The sequence below is a fragment of the Leptosomus discolor genome, chromosome 9 (assembly GCF_034619465.1).
Source record: "Leptosomus discolor isolate bLepDis1 chromosome 9, bLepDis1.hap2, whole genome shotgun sequence".
In the NCBI taxonomy this organism is placed as follows: Eukaryota; Metazoa; Chordata; class Aves; order Leptosomiformes; family Leptosomidae; genus Leptosomus; species Leptosomus discolor.
In genome coordinates, this window is record NC_141399.1 from 17,857,501 (window position 1) to 17,878,203 (window position 20,703).

Genomic DNA, 20,703 nt, shown 5'->3' on the forward strand with positions numbered 1-20,703 from the left:
GAATGTTATGGTAAAGGGTGCTTGAAGTAAGCAGCAATGGCTTGCTTTCATGTTCAGATCGCAATTTGTTCGTTCATCTCTTGTGTATAATTAGGCTTCTTTGCAGCATGGCATCATGTTGTAAGGGGGAGCTTGAACTTCATAAAGAGGAAAATGCACTGAAGAACTCAATGGAAAGGAGGAGAAGTAATTGCTTTGGGGTAGGTGTGCTGAGATTGCCCCTCATCGTTTCATATGATGGTTACAGAAACAAGTCACGAGTGGTCCATTAGGTGTGTTAATTAAGCTTGAGCAACAAAGAAAAACCTGTTTTAGTTGCTACATGAACATAATTATCCTGGTGAGACTTTAGAGTTTGACTTAGGTAAATAGTAGAAGGTTTACTTCACGATGTTTCTGTTGCCCTGCAGATTTGAGTGAGCGCTGGTTTGTCATGATCAAGGCCTCTAAAATGGATTAGAGGTTTTAGATGTATTAAAAATGTGTGTGATAATGTAGGGATAATTCTGTTCAGATGGAGCAAACTTCCAGATCACCAGGAAGCTGCGTAATTTTTCTGTTCTCTGGCTATTCTGCCTCTTAAATGGTGTCTTTCTTTAATGTTTCAGTGCTATTAACTTCAACAAAGGTTTTTATGCAGGCAGAAATTCTTCCTAGTCCCTCTCTTGTTTTTCAGTTACACTATTTATTTCCTCTTGCTGTAGTATTCATCCTTTTTTACTTTTTCAAAGAACTAGCATTGTTTGGATATGAATGCTTCCCCATTTCTATACTGTGATTGTGTATTAAGTGCGAAGTTGTTTAATCTGCATTTCTTTGCTTTTAGGGGAGTCTGACTTGAGGTATAATTCAGTTGGTTTTGCTTGGAACTTTAGAGTACTTTTAAATATTTACAAAAGAAAAAGTTAGTTATTCAGCAGAAAAGCTAAATATTTACCACAGCAATTCCACTGGAAATTAACCTTCCTGTAGAACTTTGATCTTTTAAAATATCTTTGTTACCAGGCAGCCCATGTACATGCTTGAGCCATTACAATCCCTGTTACTACCTCATTAGTTTATAGAGGAAGACTGCAATATTTTTGGTCTATTCTTATTTGTAGTATTTCCAGTAGGGGTTATTTAATTTTATTTCCCAGGTTAATAGAACTACATGGAGTAGAAATACCTACAATAAATACATTAAAACAACTTTCAAGCCTTTTCATGTCACATGGAAAACACAGGTACAGCTTAGCAAAGAGAAGCAGTTGCGTGTGGCAGCAATGTAGAATGTTGTTACTTTGACATTGAATAGGATGTCTGCAGTGGTACGGGGATGCTTACTTTATTGCACTGTCTTTTACTTTGCCACCTTAGAAGATTTGGTTTGTTAACTTAGAAGCTTTTGTGAGAAAGGCATTGAGTAACCACAAACTGTCCAGAGACACCTGCAAACAATGGACTTCTGTGGGTTTGATGCAGTAAGTAGTTAGAGCCAAGACAGAGGTCTCTGGTAGACAGGCTTTTTTGCCTGCTAGTCACTGGACAGTCCCATTCATAATCTTGTTTCAGTTATAAATGTAAAAAAAAATTTATGCTCCGTGTCCCAGATGACAAAAGGGATAGAGTATAGTTTTCAATTAAATCTGTGCGTGCCAGATGAGTGTAATTGGCTTATTCAAATGAGTCAGAATTGTTGACTTCTGTTTGGAATGCAGCTTTTCTAGCTTGTTGTTCTCAAAACTGGTGTGGAGGCTTTGTTCATCCACAGTGAGTGAGGTTTCAGTTACACTAAGAATGTGCTTTTCTAAAGCGCTTGCCTCATCAAAGGAGCTGAATTGTTTGCTGCAGATGTCCTGTGGATTTATTCCCTTGTTATGAATCATGAGGGATTTGTCAGCCAAGTAAACTCATCAAATATTCATTTTGTGATGATCCATGATATCTGTTTATCCTTTGCAGCTACCTTAGAATGAGATGTGTGTGTCTAGTGGAAGCTTCACTATCACAAATAGGGGTTTTTTTTGTGGGCCTTTGAGAACTGTTGGAAATGCTCAGAACTATTTCTGGACTTGAATGGAGCATTTACTTTTTGTGGAGAGAAGTATGCCCATATAGGAAATACTTGTACTGGTCTTTGTGCACCTTCAGATTTAGAAAGAACAAATCCCTGCATTGAGAGTTTTCAGCCTTTTTCTTTCCTCCTGGAGCTGTCAGTGCCTGGAATGAAGCTTGAGCACCTGAGTAGGTCCAGGAGGGTGGAGAGAGATGGAGGGTGGGGAAAAGGGACTTTTGAATTACTCTGCAGCAAGCATAATAGAATTGAAATCCAGAAGACTAATTACTTTTTATATATCTCTTCTGTAGACCTGTTAATCCAAAGTTTTCTGTGTGATGATGATATTACGAGGAAATGTTGAGTGTTTGATGCATTAGGTTAGACTTAATGTTAAAATTTGAGCCATGTTACACTTGTAATAGTGTCTTCAAAAGCAAGCTTTCTTTCAAGATGGCCTAGTGATAGCTAGTAATTGTTGCTCTAGTTGCTGTTGCCCTTTTCTAATATATGCGGGATGTGATTATGTAGATGTAGTTCAGTATCTTCCATCTTGGAAAGTAAAATATAATGAAATTATTTCAGGTAATTTTTATGAAGTACTTTCAAGTTATAAAGAAATCCATATGACACAACCTCAGTTGTTTTCTGTTTAAAAAAAGTCCTGCACTGCAGCAAGAAAAGGAGACTTCAGCAAAGGTACATATTGAAAAATTGTAACTACAAGTATGTAAATAACACTTGATTACAGTGGTTTATTCTTTTCAGGAGATCAATGGGATCACTGCTGCACTGGCTGAAGAGCTCTTCCACAAAGGTAAAGAACTTGCAAGAATTTAGCTGGGAATGGTTTCCTCTATGTGCATGCATTCATATGCCTGTGATATTTAATCTCTAGACGATCTGAATCTTCCATATCAGACTATGAGGCTTTTTCTTCCCCTTCTTTCTCACCACCTTTTTCTTGCTGTTTGCACTTTGATTCAAGCTGCATTTTGGGAGGAGCTGTAACAGTAGGAAACAAAACAGAAATCGATGAATTTAGGTTTTAGAAAGGTCATACTGGTCTGTGTCCTTAAAGGGTAGGTTGTGGTACTGGTGATCCAAAGCTTTTGTTAAGCTTTCTGTCTTGTAACCTGTAAGGATATTTGGTTGATATCGGTGAGTCCTGATACAGTGTGTAAGTGCAAGGGGCTGCTTTACATATCTAACTTAATATTGTTCTTCCAGAATTCAGGAAACATGAGATCTTCTGCTCAGTTAATTAAAGAATGGCCTTTTCTGATGCTGGTAGATGAAAATGACACTTAAACTGTAACAGCTCTAACTGGTCCATTAACAGCAGGAGGCATGTAAAATGATTAACCCATGCTGATTTTGTTTTGAAGGACATGCTAAATGCTACTGTTTAGTTCCAGTTGGCTGAGGCGATAAGTGAAGCATCTTTCAGCATGCCGTTTCAGATTGTTCTGGCACAAAATTAACTTTAGGTGAAGCCGTTTCAGAGGGTCCACTCATCAAATTCTGGAACATTTTAAGCAACTTCCTGAAGAAATCTTCCCTGACTTTGTAGTGTCTGCAGTCTCACTGATACCAGAATCATTGTCTGCTATGTATTAGTGTAGCCTTCCAGTAATGTGCAGCTGGACTCTTGGGCTTGCTTCCACTGAAGCCAAAGGGAATTTTACTCAACATTTGAGGACTCTGCTTATCATGAAGGCTGATGCTTTCTTGTCGCTGAAGTCAAATTGATGTCCCTAAAAGGAAGAGGAGAAAGATACTAATTTCACATGTGTGTGTTTTGACTACTGTAGTCCACATTAACTCCCATGGTGCCTTTGGAGAGGCTTTCGGATGCTGTTTGTTACTGTTCCTAGAGTGAAATGGGATTGTAAAAATATTATGAGATAATACATTTCCTGTTCTGGGAGTTTGCATTGGTATTAGTGTGCTGAAAGTCCTCGTACACTCACAAGAAAACATTTTTGCTGCAATTCTGCATTTAGGCAACATAGCAGATGTGAGGTCTTGTTTTTTAGATGGTGGGCACTGCTTTTTCTGACTAGAATTAAGTCTGAACTGCTACAGAAGAAAAAGTGTAGTGTCTTACGTAATATAAATGAACTTCGTCTGATTCCAGTCCTGTTAAGCTTGAGGGAATTTTGGCATTAGTTGCGTTAGGAGCTTCAGGCTTGTATGATTAGAGTGCCCACCTAGATTATTCTGGTGTTTAAAAAAAAAAATTCAGACATTCAGTTTAAAGTGGCAAAAAACGACATTGTTTTGGTACCTCAGTCGTGAGCTTCGAGTATAAATAGTAAACTTTTAATCTCTAACATTAGATCTTGCATGTACCGTTTATTCTTTTGTAACTGTTGCAGCATTGTGTTTGGTACCACCATACTCTGTTTTTCAGGAGAGCAGTTATTAATGGCTGGAGAAGTCTTCACCATCAGACCCTTGCAGTTATATGCTGTCACTCAACAGTTGCTACAGGGGAAGCCTACTTGTGCTAATGGAGATGCCAAAACAGATCTAGGTCATATTCTAGATTTCACTTGTAGACTGAAGTATTTAAAGGTGAGCTATACTTGCACAAATACTGGAGATACTGTTTCTGCCAGACTGGCATGATTCTTAGTGTACTTTTGTAGGCTAGTTTGAAAGCACAAGAACTTTACTGATAGTAAATACCTGCAAGCATTTAGAAGTCAATACAGTTCTCTAACAAAGATGTTGATTCTCCAGTGTGGTCTCTTCAGCAGTGCTCTCTGTAGAGATGCAGTGACAGAATCTTAGTGGGTGCTAGTAGGAATGGAGAGATAGATAAATATTACTTTCTTCAACCCTGCATTCTTTGCAGACACTGAGTAGGCCAGTGTGTATATATACATATGCATACATATGTATAAATCCTGTCCCCTTTCTTGCCTTTGAAAGCTGAAAAAAAAGCCAAACTAAAAAAAGCTCAGTTCCATAGATGAGGTGGTCTTGAATTTCTAGCTAAAATAGCTTTCACAGTAAATATAAAATGGCCTCAGAACAGATGGGTTTTGTCTGGAGACAATTTTTTTTCCTACCAAATAAGTAAATTAGAAAGACTTTTCCTGAGTAATTTTTAACACTGCTTGCTACAGGTCAAAAACTCTTTTTGGACCCTTTATTACCTGAAGAGCTTTCTTTTAACTGTGTGGGCTGTTCAAAGGGGAAACAAAGTAGTGACTTGGGGGAAACTTCACTGGAGGACTTAGGAAGTTGTGAAAGCACACCCACAGTTATACTGGTATTCCTGTGGATTTTCAGTTGCCTTTGCCATTCTCTGTGTGTATAGAATCCCCTCAACAGAGGATTCTCTGGCTGGGGAAGAGCATACAGTTTGGAAAAATACCCATCTTCAGAATTTCTGACCCGGAATGCTTGTGAGTGGCCCCGGAATGCTTGTGAGTGGCCCCGGAATGCTTGTGAGTGGCCCCGGAATGCTTGTGAGTGGCCCCGGAATGCTTGTGAGTGGCCCCGGAATGCTTGTGAGTGGCCCCGGAATGCTTGTGAGTGGCCCCGGAATGCTTGTGAGTGGCCCCGGAATGCTTGTGAGTGGCCCCGGAATGCTTGTGAGTGGCCCCGGAATGCTTGTGAGTGGCCCCGGAATGCTTGTGAGTGGCCCCGGAATGCTTGTGAGTGGCCCCGGAATGCTTGTGAGTGGCCCCGGAATGCTTGTGAGTGGCCCCGGAATGCTTGTGAGTGGCCCCGGAATGCTTGTGAGTGGCCCCGGAATGCTTGTGAGTGGCCCCGGAATGCTTGTGAGTGGCCCCGGAATGCTTGTGAGTGGCCCCGGAATGCTTGTGAGTGGCCCCGGAATGCTTGTGAGTGGCCCCGGAATGCTTGTGAGTGGCCCCGGAATGCTTGTGAGTGGCCCCGGAATGCTTGTGAGTGGCCCCGGAATGCTTGTGAGTGGCCCCGGAATGCTTGTGAGTGGCCCCGGAATGCTTGTGAGTGGCCCCGGAATGCTTGTGAGTGGCCCCGGAATGCTTGTGAGTGGCCCCGGAATGCTTGTGAGTGGCCCCGGAATGCTTGTGAGTGGCCCCGGAATGCTTGTGAGTGGCCCCGGAATGCTTGTGAGTGGCCCCGGAATGCTTGTGAGTGGCCCCCTTCAGAGCTTGTAAAATACATACAAGATCAGACAAAACTAGATTTCTCCCAAAATTATATTCACAGAAAACATAAATGAAACCACCTGTCTTACGCTGCTGACATGCTCTGAGGCCAGAATCCAATGACTACATGGAAATATTAGATGCATTTTTATTAGAAGTGTACCAATGTCTGATGTTTTCTTCAACCTTATCAATGCCTTGAACTTCATCCCCTATAAATACAAAATACGAGCACAAGGTGTCAGTTAGAGTTCTGTGCACTTAAATGGAGCAACTAACATTTTTTCCTGAAGAGTTAATCTACAAATTTCATAAATCATTCCATACTTGGAAAAATTGTTTGAAACTTTGGCTGTCTTTCCAAGCTACTGTATTTATGCTATTGCCTGTGAAAGACTGTCTGAAATGTGGCCAAATTGGATTATGTGCACTAACTCTATTCTTAAATGTTGATTACTAGGTCTCTGGAACAGGGGGACCTTTTGGAACCAGTAACATACAGGAGCATCTCTTGCCTTTTGATCTGTCAATTTTCAAATCACTTCATCAAATAGAGGTATGACTGAGATACTGCTTCTGATTTTATAGAGGCTCTGCGAATGCCAGGTCTGGTGCATATCTCACAGATTTGGTAATCGTGTGCTTTGATTTGTTGCTATAATTGGGGACTGCAGTGTTTACAAGGACTGTTTCATTTGTGAAACAATGGGGTTTTTCCGCAACTCTTGGAAATAAGGATGCCAAATTTAAATGTTTAGAATGGCTTGTGCTGTGTGTGTTCTCAAAGAATGTGATTTCCAGCATATACCCAAAACCTAAACCAGGGTAGCTTTCCATTGCCTTAAAGATCTAACAAGGGAGTTATAATGGGATCTCTTATTACAAAGTACTTTTCATTTGGAAAGCACCAAATATTTGTGAAAATGTCCTGACGTTAAATTTGCTTGTAAAAGTATGCTTTTGGGTATAGTGCTGCTTGCTTGAAAATTTGCAGAATTATTTCATTGTCCTGCTTTCAGTGTGACAGTTTCTAGTAGAAGTTGTTCAATGAGTATTTTACAAAATACTTTCCTGACCCCTTCAAATCTTTCCAGAGAGAATATCCGATTTTGTCATGCAGTCTGTACTGTGTCCACTTTTGATGGATGCCATACCTTTTCTAGTGCATGAACACTATCGTCTTGTTGATATGAGAGACTGAGTTGGTTAAGAACTGAATTGGATTTTGGAAGTCAGTGATTTATTGTCATTTTAATACGGGAAAGAAACTACAGTGGGCTGAAGAGTGGGAGGGTCTAACATACTGCAGAGAGGATGTTGCAGAACAGTATCGGTTTTCCCCTTTCCAGTGAGCATCGGTAGTTTCAGGTGTAGCTTTGCTTAATGTGGGGGGAAAAGAAAAGGTATTTTGTCTTGAAGACTTTTGTAATTGTATGTTCGTGAAAAGTTTTTTTGCATTGACCGATCCAGACTGACCTTTTCATCTAGTAGTAAACTGTCCAAAAATTAAGTGGTAATCTGGAAAGAATTTTTTCAAGGGTGGCAGCAGCTCTGTTTAGTGTGGTTTCCCTGATACCAGGAAATGTGCCAGTTGTCATGGTTGCACAATGTGTGTGATTGTCTACAGAGAAGGACCTGGTTGGTGGGCAGAGGCTGTAATAGACCTTTGACGGTTGTGTTCCGAATTGAGCTACAGAAAAAAGACTTTGTAATCTTAAACTCACTCTGTGTAATTAGCTCACTAGCATATTAAATGCTTAGATTAGTGTCTTCACTTCCTAGGCATTTATTTTTTCTTGTTTACAATACCTAAATAAATGTGTCTGCAGGTAGAGCCATGGCTTGAGATACCTTTCTTTTTGGTAACAGTAAAATACTGTGCCCTATTAAACTGCCTGGGTAGTTTCATTTTGAAGGATACATGGGGTAGGTAGAAAGTCAATGGAGAAGAAGTTTTGTTCTAATAAATGTTTGAATTTCTGCTTTTTGTAGTTGTGTGTTTAATTTCTTGCTTTAGCTTTACCAAATACTGGTATTCCTGACCTGATAATCTTGGGAGATTTTAAGGGAGTGCGGTAACTACTTTCCAAATTGGTAGAGAATCTGCCATTGAAGCTTTTAGCTGCATGTCTCATATTTGCCTGTTCTAGCATTTCTGACTAACTTTTTTTTTAAATAGATCAGTCATTGTGGGGGAAAGCTTATCAAAGGGCTGACTTCATCAAAACATGCTCTGGCCACCATGAGTGTTCGATTCTCGGCAACATCAATGAAGGTAAGAGTGAGTTCCTACTTCTGGTCAGTGTTCAAAGCATGTGCAAAAATAACCTGCATGTTGTGGAAAGACCCATTTGGAGTCCATATACTTTTCTGTACTGCCTGTTGCAGGTTCTGCTTTTAAAACCATGGAACTGAAAGGGTTTGCTAACCTTTCAGAATCACAACTTTAATACGTGGAGGAAGCCTTTACATATCTCCCTTCACAAGGACATTTCTGATGCTTTTATTGGAATGTATGTTTGTTATTTATCCAGAACTGAATGTGTATGTCTTATTCTTTTCTCTGGGCTTTAATTTGGCAAGGGATATCCAGTAGCATAATTTTCCCAGTCCCTCTGTTGTTCCTCCACATTCCCCAATTTGGATCAACTACTAGTATTGGAGCTTCTGGTAGATCTAAAATAATTCTGACCAAATCAGCTCACATTTTAAGACTTTTAACTTTGATCTAGGTGATTATAAAACTTAGAGATCGTTCTTTCTTACATAAGGTTATTTGGATTGTTTTCGAAACTGTTATCTTTCACTGAAGATGTAAGCATAATATTTTAGTGTGCTTGTCTTAAATAGGAAATCCTGGTACCTGAGGCCTCTGAGTTTGATCAGTGGGAGCCAGAGGGTGCAACTTCAAGTTGTCCAGTGACAGCAGTTATCCCAACTTGGAGAACTTTAACAACATTGGATATGAGTCACAACAGCATCTCTCAAATTGATGATTCAGTAGTAAGAAATATTTTTTCATTTGTGGGAAAAAGAAATATGACTGATCTTCTGTGGCACATTGCACAGCAGGGATTTTACATTTGCTTTATAGATTTTCTTAAAGATTTTCAGTTGCACTTTATGTTGATTAGCTACCCAGGTTAATGCTTAGGAGATGTTTTCTTTTACTACTTTGACATGTTCTTTGCTGAAGGAGAAAAGTTTGTCATTCTGTGCTCTGTAAGCAACACTTCCATGAATATTGGGACTATGAAACATGCTATTGCTTTGTCCTTAGGCCACTTAGAAAAGTTGTTTGTGTTGTTTTTGAAAAAAAAAAAAAAGAACAAAACACCACTTGGGCTCAACTTTGAAGTGTTACCAAGGCTGAAGCTTCCTGTATATTTGAAAACCTGTGACTTGCTGGCAGCTTTCTTGACACCAAAACAGCATGAAGAGCATGGAAACAAAATTTTGAGTATTTTGCCAGTACCTTAGAATTACGTTTTATAAATCAGCTATTAAGAAAAAAGTTCAGCATTCATCACAAGAACGTGTCAAATATGAACATAATTTTTTGCTTGAACTACTCTTGTGAAGCAGGAAGTAGTTATGTCTGTAGCTCAACTAGAGATCATGGACTTGGAGCGCAGTTCTCTTGTTCAGGATTTTTTGTGATGTAGACTTAGGGTTCTTCAGAACTGAGTCCAGGCCTTAACTACAAGGCAAGTCATTGGTGAGACTGCAACCAAAATAAAGCAAATGCAAATACATTGATGTCAATTCAGCATCAAATTCAAGGTTTGAGTCCTCCGAAAATGAAAGGCTTTCTGGCTTAAAGCGCATTTTCAAGAGGTTTGTGTGACCTTGTAATACTTGGCTAGTATAACCAAAATGTGGAAACAAATCACCTGGGTTTTGGTACTATAGTCTTTATCCAAGCTTCTGTGTGACATACACTCGTTTGATAAGATGGAAACACCTATTAATGAGTTTCATCTATAGTTCATGGGGTAAACTGGGAGCTACTTGTCTTCAGTGAGAAACCAGATGTCAAATTAAAACTTAACCATGCTCCTCAGAGTTACCTGGTTTTCTTAAGAGCAACATTCAACTCTTTTGTTGCACTAGGTTATATAGAATGCTTTTTTAATACCAAAAGCTGCGAAGAGAGATGCTGCACTGGATGATAACTTTCCTTTACTTGTTGGTCAGCTGATAGTGAAGGAAGTATAGCATCTGCATTTTTTTCTTCTCTTCTAGAAATTAATTCCGAAGATTGAATTTCTGGATTTGAGTCACAATGGGGTGTCTCTGGTAGAAAATTTACAGGCAAGTGATGCTTTTGAAGGTGATTTTTTTTTTTTCCCCAGACTGCCTGGGACCTCAGAACACAGATTTTCTTCAGAATTTTATTGCTTATCTTCCTCATGGAGAATAGTTTAAGCCCAAATAGCTTATCCTTTGTAACATCAAGTACTCTTTTAATGGTGCATTTCTTACTTGCTCTGGATATTTTAATTTCCTTGTCAATATTGATGTGCAACTAAATTCATTCACTGCCAGTTGTATCTGTAGGCTGGTAAAAATGCAGTTGAGGAAATTCCCTTTCTAGAAGCTTGAACCTGTGTAGTGAACCTTTTCTTGTCATGTTTTTCATGCTAGGCAGTGTCCAGTGGGAAAACACTGCTGCACAAAAAAAAGCATGAGCCATAATACAATGGTTTTGATACTATTTAATTTTAATGAATTGGTGTATGACATGGGTTTTCTGTGTTTTTATAGCATCTTTACAACCTTGTTCACCTGGACTTATCCTACAACAAGCTTACATCACTAGAAGGTGTTCACACAAAACTGGGAAACATCAAAACTCTGAATTTAGCAGGAAATCAGCTGGAAAGGCTGTGTGGTCTTAACAAACTGTACTCATTAGTCAACTTGGATCTGAGCAACAACAAAATAGAACAGGTAACTGTTGATTTTCAGTGTCAGATTGAGTTGTGCTTTAGATCACAAGCAATTTCTTTTACTGGGTGAAACTGCAAATAGAAGTGGCTGTAGCGGTTTTTCCTGATTATTGTATGTACATAACTTACACAAGAAATGCTCAGTCTCTAGGCTCACTTTCATTTAGCCAATCTGTACTCATCTTTTTGTTCAAAAACTTTCAGATTGATGAAGTAAAAAATATAGGAAACCTCCCATGCTTAGAAAAGCTGGTCTTATCCAGCAATCCATTGAGCATCATCCCCGATTACCGGACCAAAGTACTTGCTCAGTTTGGGGACAGGGCCTCAGAGGTAAGCCACAGTGCACTTCTTCCTTTAAAGCTGGCATTTGAAAAAAAATCTTTTTTAAAGCCTGATGAGGAAAGTAGTGTGAATGTTCTTAAAACCTGATGAGTTTTTAATGTGTCTTGGAGAAGGTCTTTAAAGAATGAAACGAATCTAATGTTGTTTGACTGTGCTTCTGGATCTAACCGAGAGTTTACCCTGTCTTCATTGTTAATATTGAAACACAGTTGTGCTAGAAGGGTGTTAAGCTTACCAAGCATTTCTGAGTTTGCATTAAATTCATATGTTAGAGCAAGGTCTAATGTGATAATTGGTTTTGTGTAATGGTTACAAAGATGCACATAATTTGCATTAGGCTGAGAATTTTTTATTACATTAATAAAAATAAATTGCGGAGCTGCCTTGTTTACAATATTTTTAGATGTTTTAACATTTTTTTAGGTCTGTTTGGATAACATTGTTACCACAGAAAAGGAATTGGACACTGTGGAAGTGCTAAAAGCTATTCAGAAAGCAAAGGAGGTGAAATACAAACTGAGCAATTCTGATAAAAAGGTGAGTTTGTGAGAGGAGTAGAATGTGCTGTGTACGAAAGCTTGTGAAAAGACTTCTACAATTTTAATTCCTAGCGGAATTCATTGTACTTTCCTTAGCATTAAAATTTTTACACTTTGTGCTTTAATGAGGTGCGAACTTTTAACGTTGCCTCTTTCCTATTTAGTTTTCAATGTAATTTCAGTAATTATCTGACCTCCCTTTTTGTGCTGGCTTGGGAGAGAGGAAGTGGGAGGAAAAGATAGAATGACTTAATGGTGTACACAATGAATACGCAGTTGACCTTAACAGCCCTATTTTACATCTTATACAAGTGTTGCAGAGGTGTGATTTTACTGCTTGTGTTGCAGAGTACTGAAATTACTTCTCTAGAGTTTCTTGTGTGTATTTAGCAGTGGGAAAGAATCACAAATCTGAATCCTTCTTGCCTTCTCTCATGTGTGTCTGTGTAGCTGGTTAGTCTTATTTTGGTGATAAACTTATCAGAACCTGTTCTGTCCCTACAGTGTAGAAAACCTGCTTTCATTCTCTTGCGGTTTATGAAACTCACTGCTAGGTTTGTCAATACAGTGATTAGTCAGTGATGAGAATGACTTCTCTAAATTAAGTGTTAGTGGAATTCCACTTAGTGTGAAAATAGAAACTTCAGAGGTTGTGACACACACCTCCACACCCTCCCTGGAAAAAAAGCTGGCACTAACTTTCCTCTTACTAAAATTGAGAAAGTTTGTGTAGGCTTACTTTAGTTCAGGATCTAATGTGTCCTGTGTATTTCATTTTTTTCTTTAATCACTGCATACTTTCTTTATTAGATCAGTGAGGACTCCAGGCTCACTGCTGCCAGCTCCAAATCAAACTCTTCTCTTACTGTTCGTCCTTCCTCTCCCTCTCTGCCTCGTCCTGTCAGCTCCAGCCAAGGTAATCATGTATGTATCGTGCTGCTGGGCTGAGCCTCTTGGTTCTGCTTTTCTAAGCTGCATTGATATACATGAATATTACGTGCATGGATATAGGGCTTATCAAGACAAAGCAGAAAGACCTGGTAGTATTGGCTTGGAAAGTGGAAGTTGTATGTATGTGAGGAAAACTGACCTGTTCACTTGTTCACTGTAGTGTTAATTTACTCTAGTGGAAGTTTGGGTACAGGACTTCTTTCACTGTATCATCCTGCAGAAATCACCAGCAGAGGGCTATGTGTCTTTTCCTGATTTTAGATACAGGCCTTAAAGGAAAACCATGGCATGTATAGACATGTTTTAAAATTGCTTCTCTACCTGTTCTTGGTCTGCAAAATGTGAGCTAAAGTGGCATATGTTCCATTATTGCTTTTTTGCAAGAGCTGCATTTGTGTCAAACCATAAGGAAGATAAAAAGAGGAGATGAATAAAAAACAGTTGTGGGATTAGAGTTCTGGCTGAGCCTGTGATTTCAGCACATCTGTTGTGCTCTACAGCACCTGCTAACCTTACCTGAAAATTGTTTTTACTGTGCGTTTCAAATGAGTGTGCCTGTTGCATTAGGAACTTAGAAGAAAGGCTTGTCTTTCATCTTTCGCAGGAGCCCATAAGATTGACTTAGGTGAATATTTGTTTGTGAGAAAACCAGAAAAAGATACTTCTTTTTTTGCTTTTCACTGATTGAAAACTTAAAGTGCAGTAGGATATAAATAGTGGGAGAAAACTCTGTAGCTGTTTAAAAGTGCGTGGATTATATTCTCAATAATTCAGGATGGAACAGCTTACTCTTACCAATGAATTGGTGGATGGGGAGAGGAACATTCCTGAAAAGCTTGATCTTTGAAAGTAGTCCATTGCTGTGATTTCTGCGAAATTTGCAGAGGCTTTTTAGTTTACTCTGTAAAAATGAAATTGTTCTGACAGCATTTGATTAAAGGACAGATAACTTAGATACAGATTTGGTTGGTACTTCATTTGCCTTTGTAGCCCTTCTAGATCACTTTTCATCTGCAGATAAAATGCCAGTTTTTCCAAAACTAAGTCAATGCTTTCTTTTCTAAAGTATTAAGCATTTAAATTACAGGATTGAGACAGCATGTCTATATAACAACCTGCAGTTTTATAGAGGACTAGCTGTAAAAATGCATGCTAGCAATCACTGACTGTTTAAAAAGTTATTCCTCAATCATGTTTTTCTACTACAGTAAATGTTTAGTAACAAATGAGTCTTGGGAGAAAAAGTATGGATCTTTCTTTCTGAAGTACTTGGGAGTTTTATAGAAAGACTGGTATAAGATACAAGGTTTATTTACTGTTATTCTTTTCCATAAGGTTCCTTCAGTAGAGTCTTGGGAAAAGCTTTTTTAAATAGCAGGAAAACAAGGACTAGGGCAGGCTATTTCTCAGCTTTAACAATGTAAATTATTTGCTACATATCTAGCTATCAAGAGTTGTGTTCAAAATACTGATTTTGAGAACTATCTTTAAAAAAAGGAAATACGCTAGGCGGTTAGTTTCACTGTTAGACTGTAAATCATGAATAATGGAATTGTTTTCCTGATGTTATTTCTATGAATTGTTCTCTCCAGTCTTTCTAGACACCATCTGTTTCCGTAACATATTATTCAAATTAAATGTCACTGGCAAATGGCTTATAGAAAAAGATTAAATATTTATATAGGAAACAGAAAAGCAAAAATAATGCTGTCATGTTCTGTTTTTCCTGTCAATTTGAGTTTCCTTCTTGCTAACACAGTATTTTGTTCAAGTAATAAATTCCTCTTCTATTTCCTCTGACTATGAGATGGTTTGATGTGATCTACTAAACTTTACCATCAATCCAGAAAGATACATGCAGGATTTTTTTATGCTCAAGCCAGAAGCATATCCAAACTGTAATTCTGTTGTTTATTTGCATATTTATATATTTGGGCTGGCTGGCTCAGTGGTAATACTGAAAATTGATTTGCTCTGTTGTGTCAGTGTGGTGCTCTAAATATCAAACAGGCAAAAAGTCAAATGTCGCTGAGAATGTTGGTTTATATGCACTCGTGATAAGTTTTACTGATGATTTAGCTTTGAACCCTTCAAAAAGGTTCCGAATAAGGTGAGATAATTGTCTTGAGTGGCATTTGAGGGACACCAGACCTTCTGAATCTGGTTGATGGTTTTACACAGGTTTTATACTTGTTCACTTGAAGCTTACAGAAATTTGAGAGAATGCTACAAACTTTACAAAGAGTGCTCATCTGTGCTTTTGCCAGCCTGGTGATGTTTGGTATAAGTAAGGGTTAGTATTAACAAAACTGACTAGTTCTGTTAAAACTAAATCATGTGAAGAATTCTTCCACCAGATGTTGAGATTTAAATTGATTGTTAGCTTGAAAAATTAGCTTTAATCAGTCTTTAATGCAAGTTCCAGTGCAGTTAAAGATACTTGTGTAATTAGGCTAATATTCTGCCTGCTTTTGTTTTGTCCTGGCTGTTATGTGAAGATATCATTTAGCTTTAATGATTTATGATCAGATCTTGATTATAGGATTTTAATTCCGCTTGTTTGGCAGATACTGTTAGACATTCATTTTGGTTTTACTTCAGTGATTTTAAGAGCTGTTAATATTTGTTCTAGAAATAGTTTGTGAAGAAACAGTCCTAGCCAGCAGTTTTTTGCAGTCTAGTGGTTTGACTCCTACAGACTATACAGTTCCCCAGAGATGCTTTGAAACACCAGAATCCAGATGTAAAAATCAGGTAATTACCATCCTTCTGTTTATGTTATTTTTTGCAGACTTATTTCTGATATTAAACTTCTGTATCATTGTAATCCATAGCAAAGATTTTTTTGATTGAGAGCTATTATAATGGAAAAGGAGGTAGCCCGAATTTGAGTCAAGGGGTTGGTCCACCTTGTAAATTAAATGCATAATCCAAGTTCACCAGAGTTGCAGAGAACTGTTGTCCCTGTCATGACTTGAGATGTGTCCCCAGTACTAGTATCACATCATTTAACATCTGCTTAGATACTGAGTATAAGACTTCTATCTTATTGTATTACAATATCGGCTTTTGCAAGGTGATTCTCTTGCTAGCAGAGTGGAAGAAGTTGATTTGTCTCCTTCAAACTCCTGCTCTTTGGTAACTTCTGTAGTATTTCATTTGTTGTATTGGAAGCACTCTTCATGTTGCATGGCTCCAGGGAATGAGACAGCAAGACTTGGGGGAATCTCTTCCTTTGCTACCGATGTAGTTGATCTTTGTTGAGTTCCTTTACCTTTTTCCCTCACTTTACACTACTGCGGTAAAAATTTGTAGTGTGCTGAAATGTCTGTGGGTCACAGGTTGGGTCTGTTCTCAAGTCAGCAGCAGAGTTCATTCTTTTCCTGCCTTAATTGAATGCCCAACCTAAAGTAAACAGATAGTGTTTCAGGATCCTCGAAGGATAGCTCTTCAGCTGCCCATGAGTACAACAGTCAGGACTTTGCAGTGAGTTGGCTAGCTTTAAAAAGTGGGAGCAAACATGCTTTCCATGTATGCTGAAGTCTGACAGCAGCTGTAAGTAGTTGATAGTTTCCTGATGTTTTCTTCCTCTCTTTAGGCAGCTGTGCCTCTACTGGATTCATGCAAAGAGTATGGAAGTAGTCATCATATGTGGTAAGCTGAATATATAAGTTCTGGTTTAAATCCTCATTAGCTTTTGGGTAATAACAGTGGATGCTGCATTTTTAAACCCAGCCTTTAAGGCAAAACTCTTTCATTGTATGCTTCTTCTGAGGTTTTTTTTTGAACCAAAATCAATTTAATGGTGTAAAGTGTTTTTAACTTTTCAACCCTGGAACATGGTTGGTAGTTTCAAAACCAGCAATAGCTGTATTGTAAAGTTAAGGATATGCTTATTGGGGATGGGAAATGGAAGATTAGTTAAACATTTCAGTTCTTACTTTCTATAGAGTTCCATGCTGCCAGCCTTTAAAATCAATGGCTGTGTGCAGTATGAAGGTGTTTTACAAAATCACACTGACTTATCTGTAGTGACAAGAGTAAACCTCAGAGTTCCAAGAAGCAGCACCAGGAATTGTAGGTAGCTATGTTTTTAAACTCAAGCTTATACTTACTGTGTCTTATCTCTTTTCAAGTTTGGATCATTCAGAGGAAGAACACTTTGTGGTGCCTGACCCCTGTAACACAGTCATCTTGCCTTTTAATTGTATGTCATACACTGCCACAAATGAAGATTTTATCCAGCACCTTTCTGCCTTGATAGTGCAGACTGTGCAGAGATCACCCCCATCCTTTACAGAGAATAAAGGAAGCCTGCTGGGTGATTCCAGAACTGCAGACAATGAAGATGGATATTTTGAAATGGGACTTCATGAAGGAGATCAGACTTTCCAGTTCAACACTACTTCAGATACTCGGTCATCTGACTGCATAGCATTGGAGAGCGTTGACATAGTCAAAATTCTCTGGAGTTTTACTATTCACATTCATAAAGGACTCAGGCAGTTTGCTTCCTGTTTGGTTTTGACTGGTGATCTGCTAGCTGTGTTTGAGATTCCTCATCAGGAATTGAGAGGAAATTGCCAGCACATCCCTTCTGCCTTGAAATTGATGCAATGTTTTCCATATACTGATCTAACAGAGTTTGGCTTTCTTCTACCAGAAACCTGTTTAACACTGAAGCTGAAAAACAGTGACAACTGCTTGTTTATTGTTTCAGACTCCCAGAATCTTCAAGACTTTTACTCGTGTTTACACACGTGTTGCTCTCAACACTATGCATCGGTGTCACCGAGGTCCACATTGTACTGTGGAAAAGCAAACCTCCAAGAGTTTCTCTGTCAGCTTATGGAATTGAATTGCATTTCAGCAGAAGGTGTTGAAATAAAAAGTTGTTTCCCGACATATCTTGTTTATGGGAATAAAACCAATGTTCAGAAAACCTTGCATCAACCAGAGTCAGCCAACAGTAACAAAGAATGGTCAAAAAATGTTTTGTGTTCTGTGCTTTATTCTTCAGTGTATAAATCTTCTGACCAGGGTCCCTGTGTGGTCCATCCATGTTGGATATTTCTAACACCCCAGCATTTGTACATAGTAAAGGTGGATTTCAGTTTACTACCAGGTAGATGGGTAGGCTCAGAAGAGTTGGGAAGTGTGTTTAAGCTGAATAGGATTCCGTTAGCATCACTTGTGTTGCATCCGACTCATGGTTCCATCCAGCAGAAGGGTTCATTTTTGGATGGACATGTGCTGGAGTTGCTTGTTGGATACAGAATTCTTACTGCAGTGTTTGTTCTACCTCATGAGAAATTCCACTTCCTAAGAATCTACAGTCTTCTAAGGACACTTCTGCAGGATGTTAAGACTATTATTATTTTCAAAGCTTCAAGCAAATCAGATGCTGTAAGAAATCATGTTGTGGAGGCAAACCGACATGATCAGTCAGCAAGGTAATTTCCCATAAAAGGTCTATTGCACAGTGCTGAAGTTCACGTGGCCTAACCAGTGTGTTTGCAGTTGTTGTTGTTGTAATTGGTTTTGGCCTGTAGTATTGATGAAGTACTTTTTCATTCTGCTAGTCTGTAGTATGTGTGAGTGGTTATCCTGGACTGTACCTGTCTACCTTTCTGTTTTGTTTTATTGTTGCAACATGAAAAGTATTTTCTTATGGAAGGAGACTTCCTATTTCATGTGCTTGCAGGCTGAGGTCATGGCAGATTGAAAGCTATGCTCAAGATAAATCATTTCAAGTAAATTAAGTGCCTGTTCCTAATTTATGAGTGAAACGAAGTATTAATTCTGGTAGGGGAAGAGCTATGTATTTTCTTAAATTTTGATTATGTGTTTTCTGGATATCTTGTAGCTTTTGCAAGCCTCATCTGACGCTGTCATCTTTATATCCATCTGAACTACTTCTGCAGAAGATAACAGAAGATAACCAGATTCCTGTTCACCTTCATGTTTCTCTGTCTCTGCAGTATGTGGCTGGGCTGAAAGGAAAGGCCCTAGTTGAGTTTTTCCATGGCAACATTGCAGAGGTATTGTGCCTAGCCCAGGTGTATAAAAAGATGCCTTGTGGCCCTTTCATACTAGACAGTATTTTTAAAAAGACCTTCCCTGATCAAACTTAAAAGCAAGACTTAGGCTCTGTGAAACCTGGAGGCATTTTGGCCAAAAACCTGTTTGTTTTGTCTCTGTTTTGGGTTCCCTGCTACAGTGATTTGGATCCTGCTAGGCTTATTTTGCTTTCAGGATCCTTGATGTGGAACAACAGACTACAGTAGTGTATGTCTTGAAGATATGATTATTTGAAGAATGTTTCTTTTTTCTTTAAAATGTCAAAAGGAAAGAAAATAACTGGAGTGGAATTATAAGTGTCCTGACTCCTTTGTGTAATATGGGTGCATGAATACAATGCATGTGCATGGCTGTAGGTACTCCAGAAACATGAGCAGATAAACATAATTTCTGAAAAACAGATTTCTAGTCTGTGATGGGGAACATCAAATTTAAAAGTACGAATCTTACCTTAAATTCATGATGTCGCTTTTTGAGTGATAAGTCATTGTGGTCTGAGTACAGATGTTGATTGAAAAGCTTATTGAGAAAGAGACTTTTATTCCATTACCTCACTTCCAAATCTTTTAAGTAAGCACAAATTATAAGTTGTGCTTCTCTTTTTATACTGGGAGAAGCTGATAAAGAAAGCAGGTGACTCATTTGAGGATTCACAGTAAGCTCATCAAGCTAAAAGCTGGGAAGATGCCTAGTTGGAACAGCAGCTCTAGTGGCAAGCTGTGCTTCTGTCCTCTGAGGGCTCGATAGACTTGTTCAAGCTTGGGAGGCACTGCTCATCTGTTGATTAAAATTTTGTCTGCAGTGTCTGTTCTAGAAAGTCTTTCTTGTGCACTAGGTGTTTTTCTTTCTACTTTTGGTTAGAAAACAAGGAATAATTAGGCCACAACAGAAAAATCATTTTCTTATATAAATACAAGACATTTTCAGTAGATGTCTATTGTGTTTACCTCGAAGCTGTTACATTTAGCAGCTTTGAGGTGAACATCTGCTCTTTGACTATGGCATGTTCAGATGCTTCAGATTTTGAAATTGTTTTTCTAGTAGTCTAAAGTTGCCTCGAAGGTAATGAAACTATATGAAACATCAAAGTGTGCAAATGATTTATTAAATAAAATTTACATCTTAGGTGGAAAATGAAGAATTGAGACATCTCATGTGGTCTTCAGTTCTGTTCTACAAGACTCCCAATGTGGAAGTGATGGCTTGTGTGCTTCTCTCAACAAAAGCTATTTACTTTCTGTTGGATGATTCTTTCATTCATGCTGATGAGCACCAGTCAGGTAAGATAGCTGTTTTGATCCTTCAGTAAGGTTACCAACTTAATCTGTGTGTTTGTCTTCAATTTAAATACCAGTTTTGGTTGATTCTTGGGCCTCCTAGTTGAAGGAGAGAGTGGCACAGTTTGCTGTATGTGAAGTACTTGCATAAGGCTTTTATGTTCAAAAACCAGGGTCTTGAGTCATGGCTGCTTCTCAGACCCTTCCATGTGCCATTGCATCCATGCTTTTCTCAGATGTCACTTCATAGTCCCTAGTGTCAGCTGGGCAGCTTAAAGGCCCTTTCATAACCAAAATGGTAAGTGAAGGGTAATGAAACTCATGGTGTGCATTCAGTTCATGCAAGTAGTTTGTTAATGCATCTGCTGA

General features: G+C 38.6%; 1 protein-coding gene across 1 annotated transcript in view; it reads left to right on the forward strand.

Annotated features, from left to right (window-relative positions):
* NISCH (nischarin) overlaps nt 1–20,703 on the forward strand; it is a 31,990-nt gene that overhangs the window by 7,291 nt on the left and 3,996 nt on the right. The window contains exons 4-18 of the mRNA XM_086469769.1: nt 2,807–2,855; nt 4,455–4,618; nt 6,650–6,745; nt 8,369–8,464; nt 9,040–9,192; nt 10,435–10,503; nt 10,957–11,142; nt 11,346–11,474; nt 11,910–12,023; nt 12,836–12,941; nt 15,609–15,730; nt 16,575–16,630; nt 17,113–18,429; nt 18,843–19,017; nt 20,184–20,337. Coding sequence (XP_086325895.1) covers nt 2,807–2,855; nt 4,455–4,618; nt 6,650–6,745; nt 8,369–8,464; nt 9,040–9,192; nt 10,435–10,503; nt 10,957–11,142; nt 11,346–11,474; nt 11,910–12,023; nt 12,836–12,941; nt 15,609–15,730; nt 16,575–16,630; nt 17,113–18,429; nt 18,843–19,017; nt 20,184–20,337 — 2,986 coding nt within the window. The remainder of the gene's footprint in view (nt 1–2,806; nt 2,856–4,454; nt 4,619–6,649; nt 6,746–8,368; nt 8,465–9,039; nt 9,193–10,434; nt 10,504–10,956; nt 11,143–11,345; nt 11,475–11,909; nt 12,024–12,835; nt 12,942–15,608; nt 15,731–16,574; nt 16,631–17,112; nt 18,430–18,842; nt 19,018–20,183; nt 20,338–20,703) is intronic.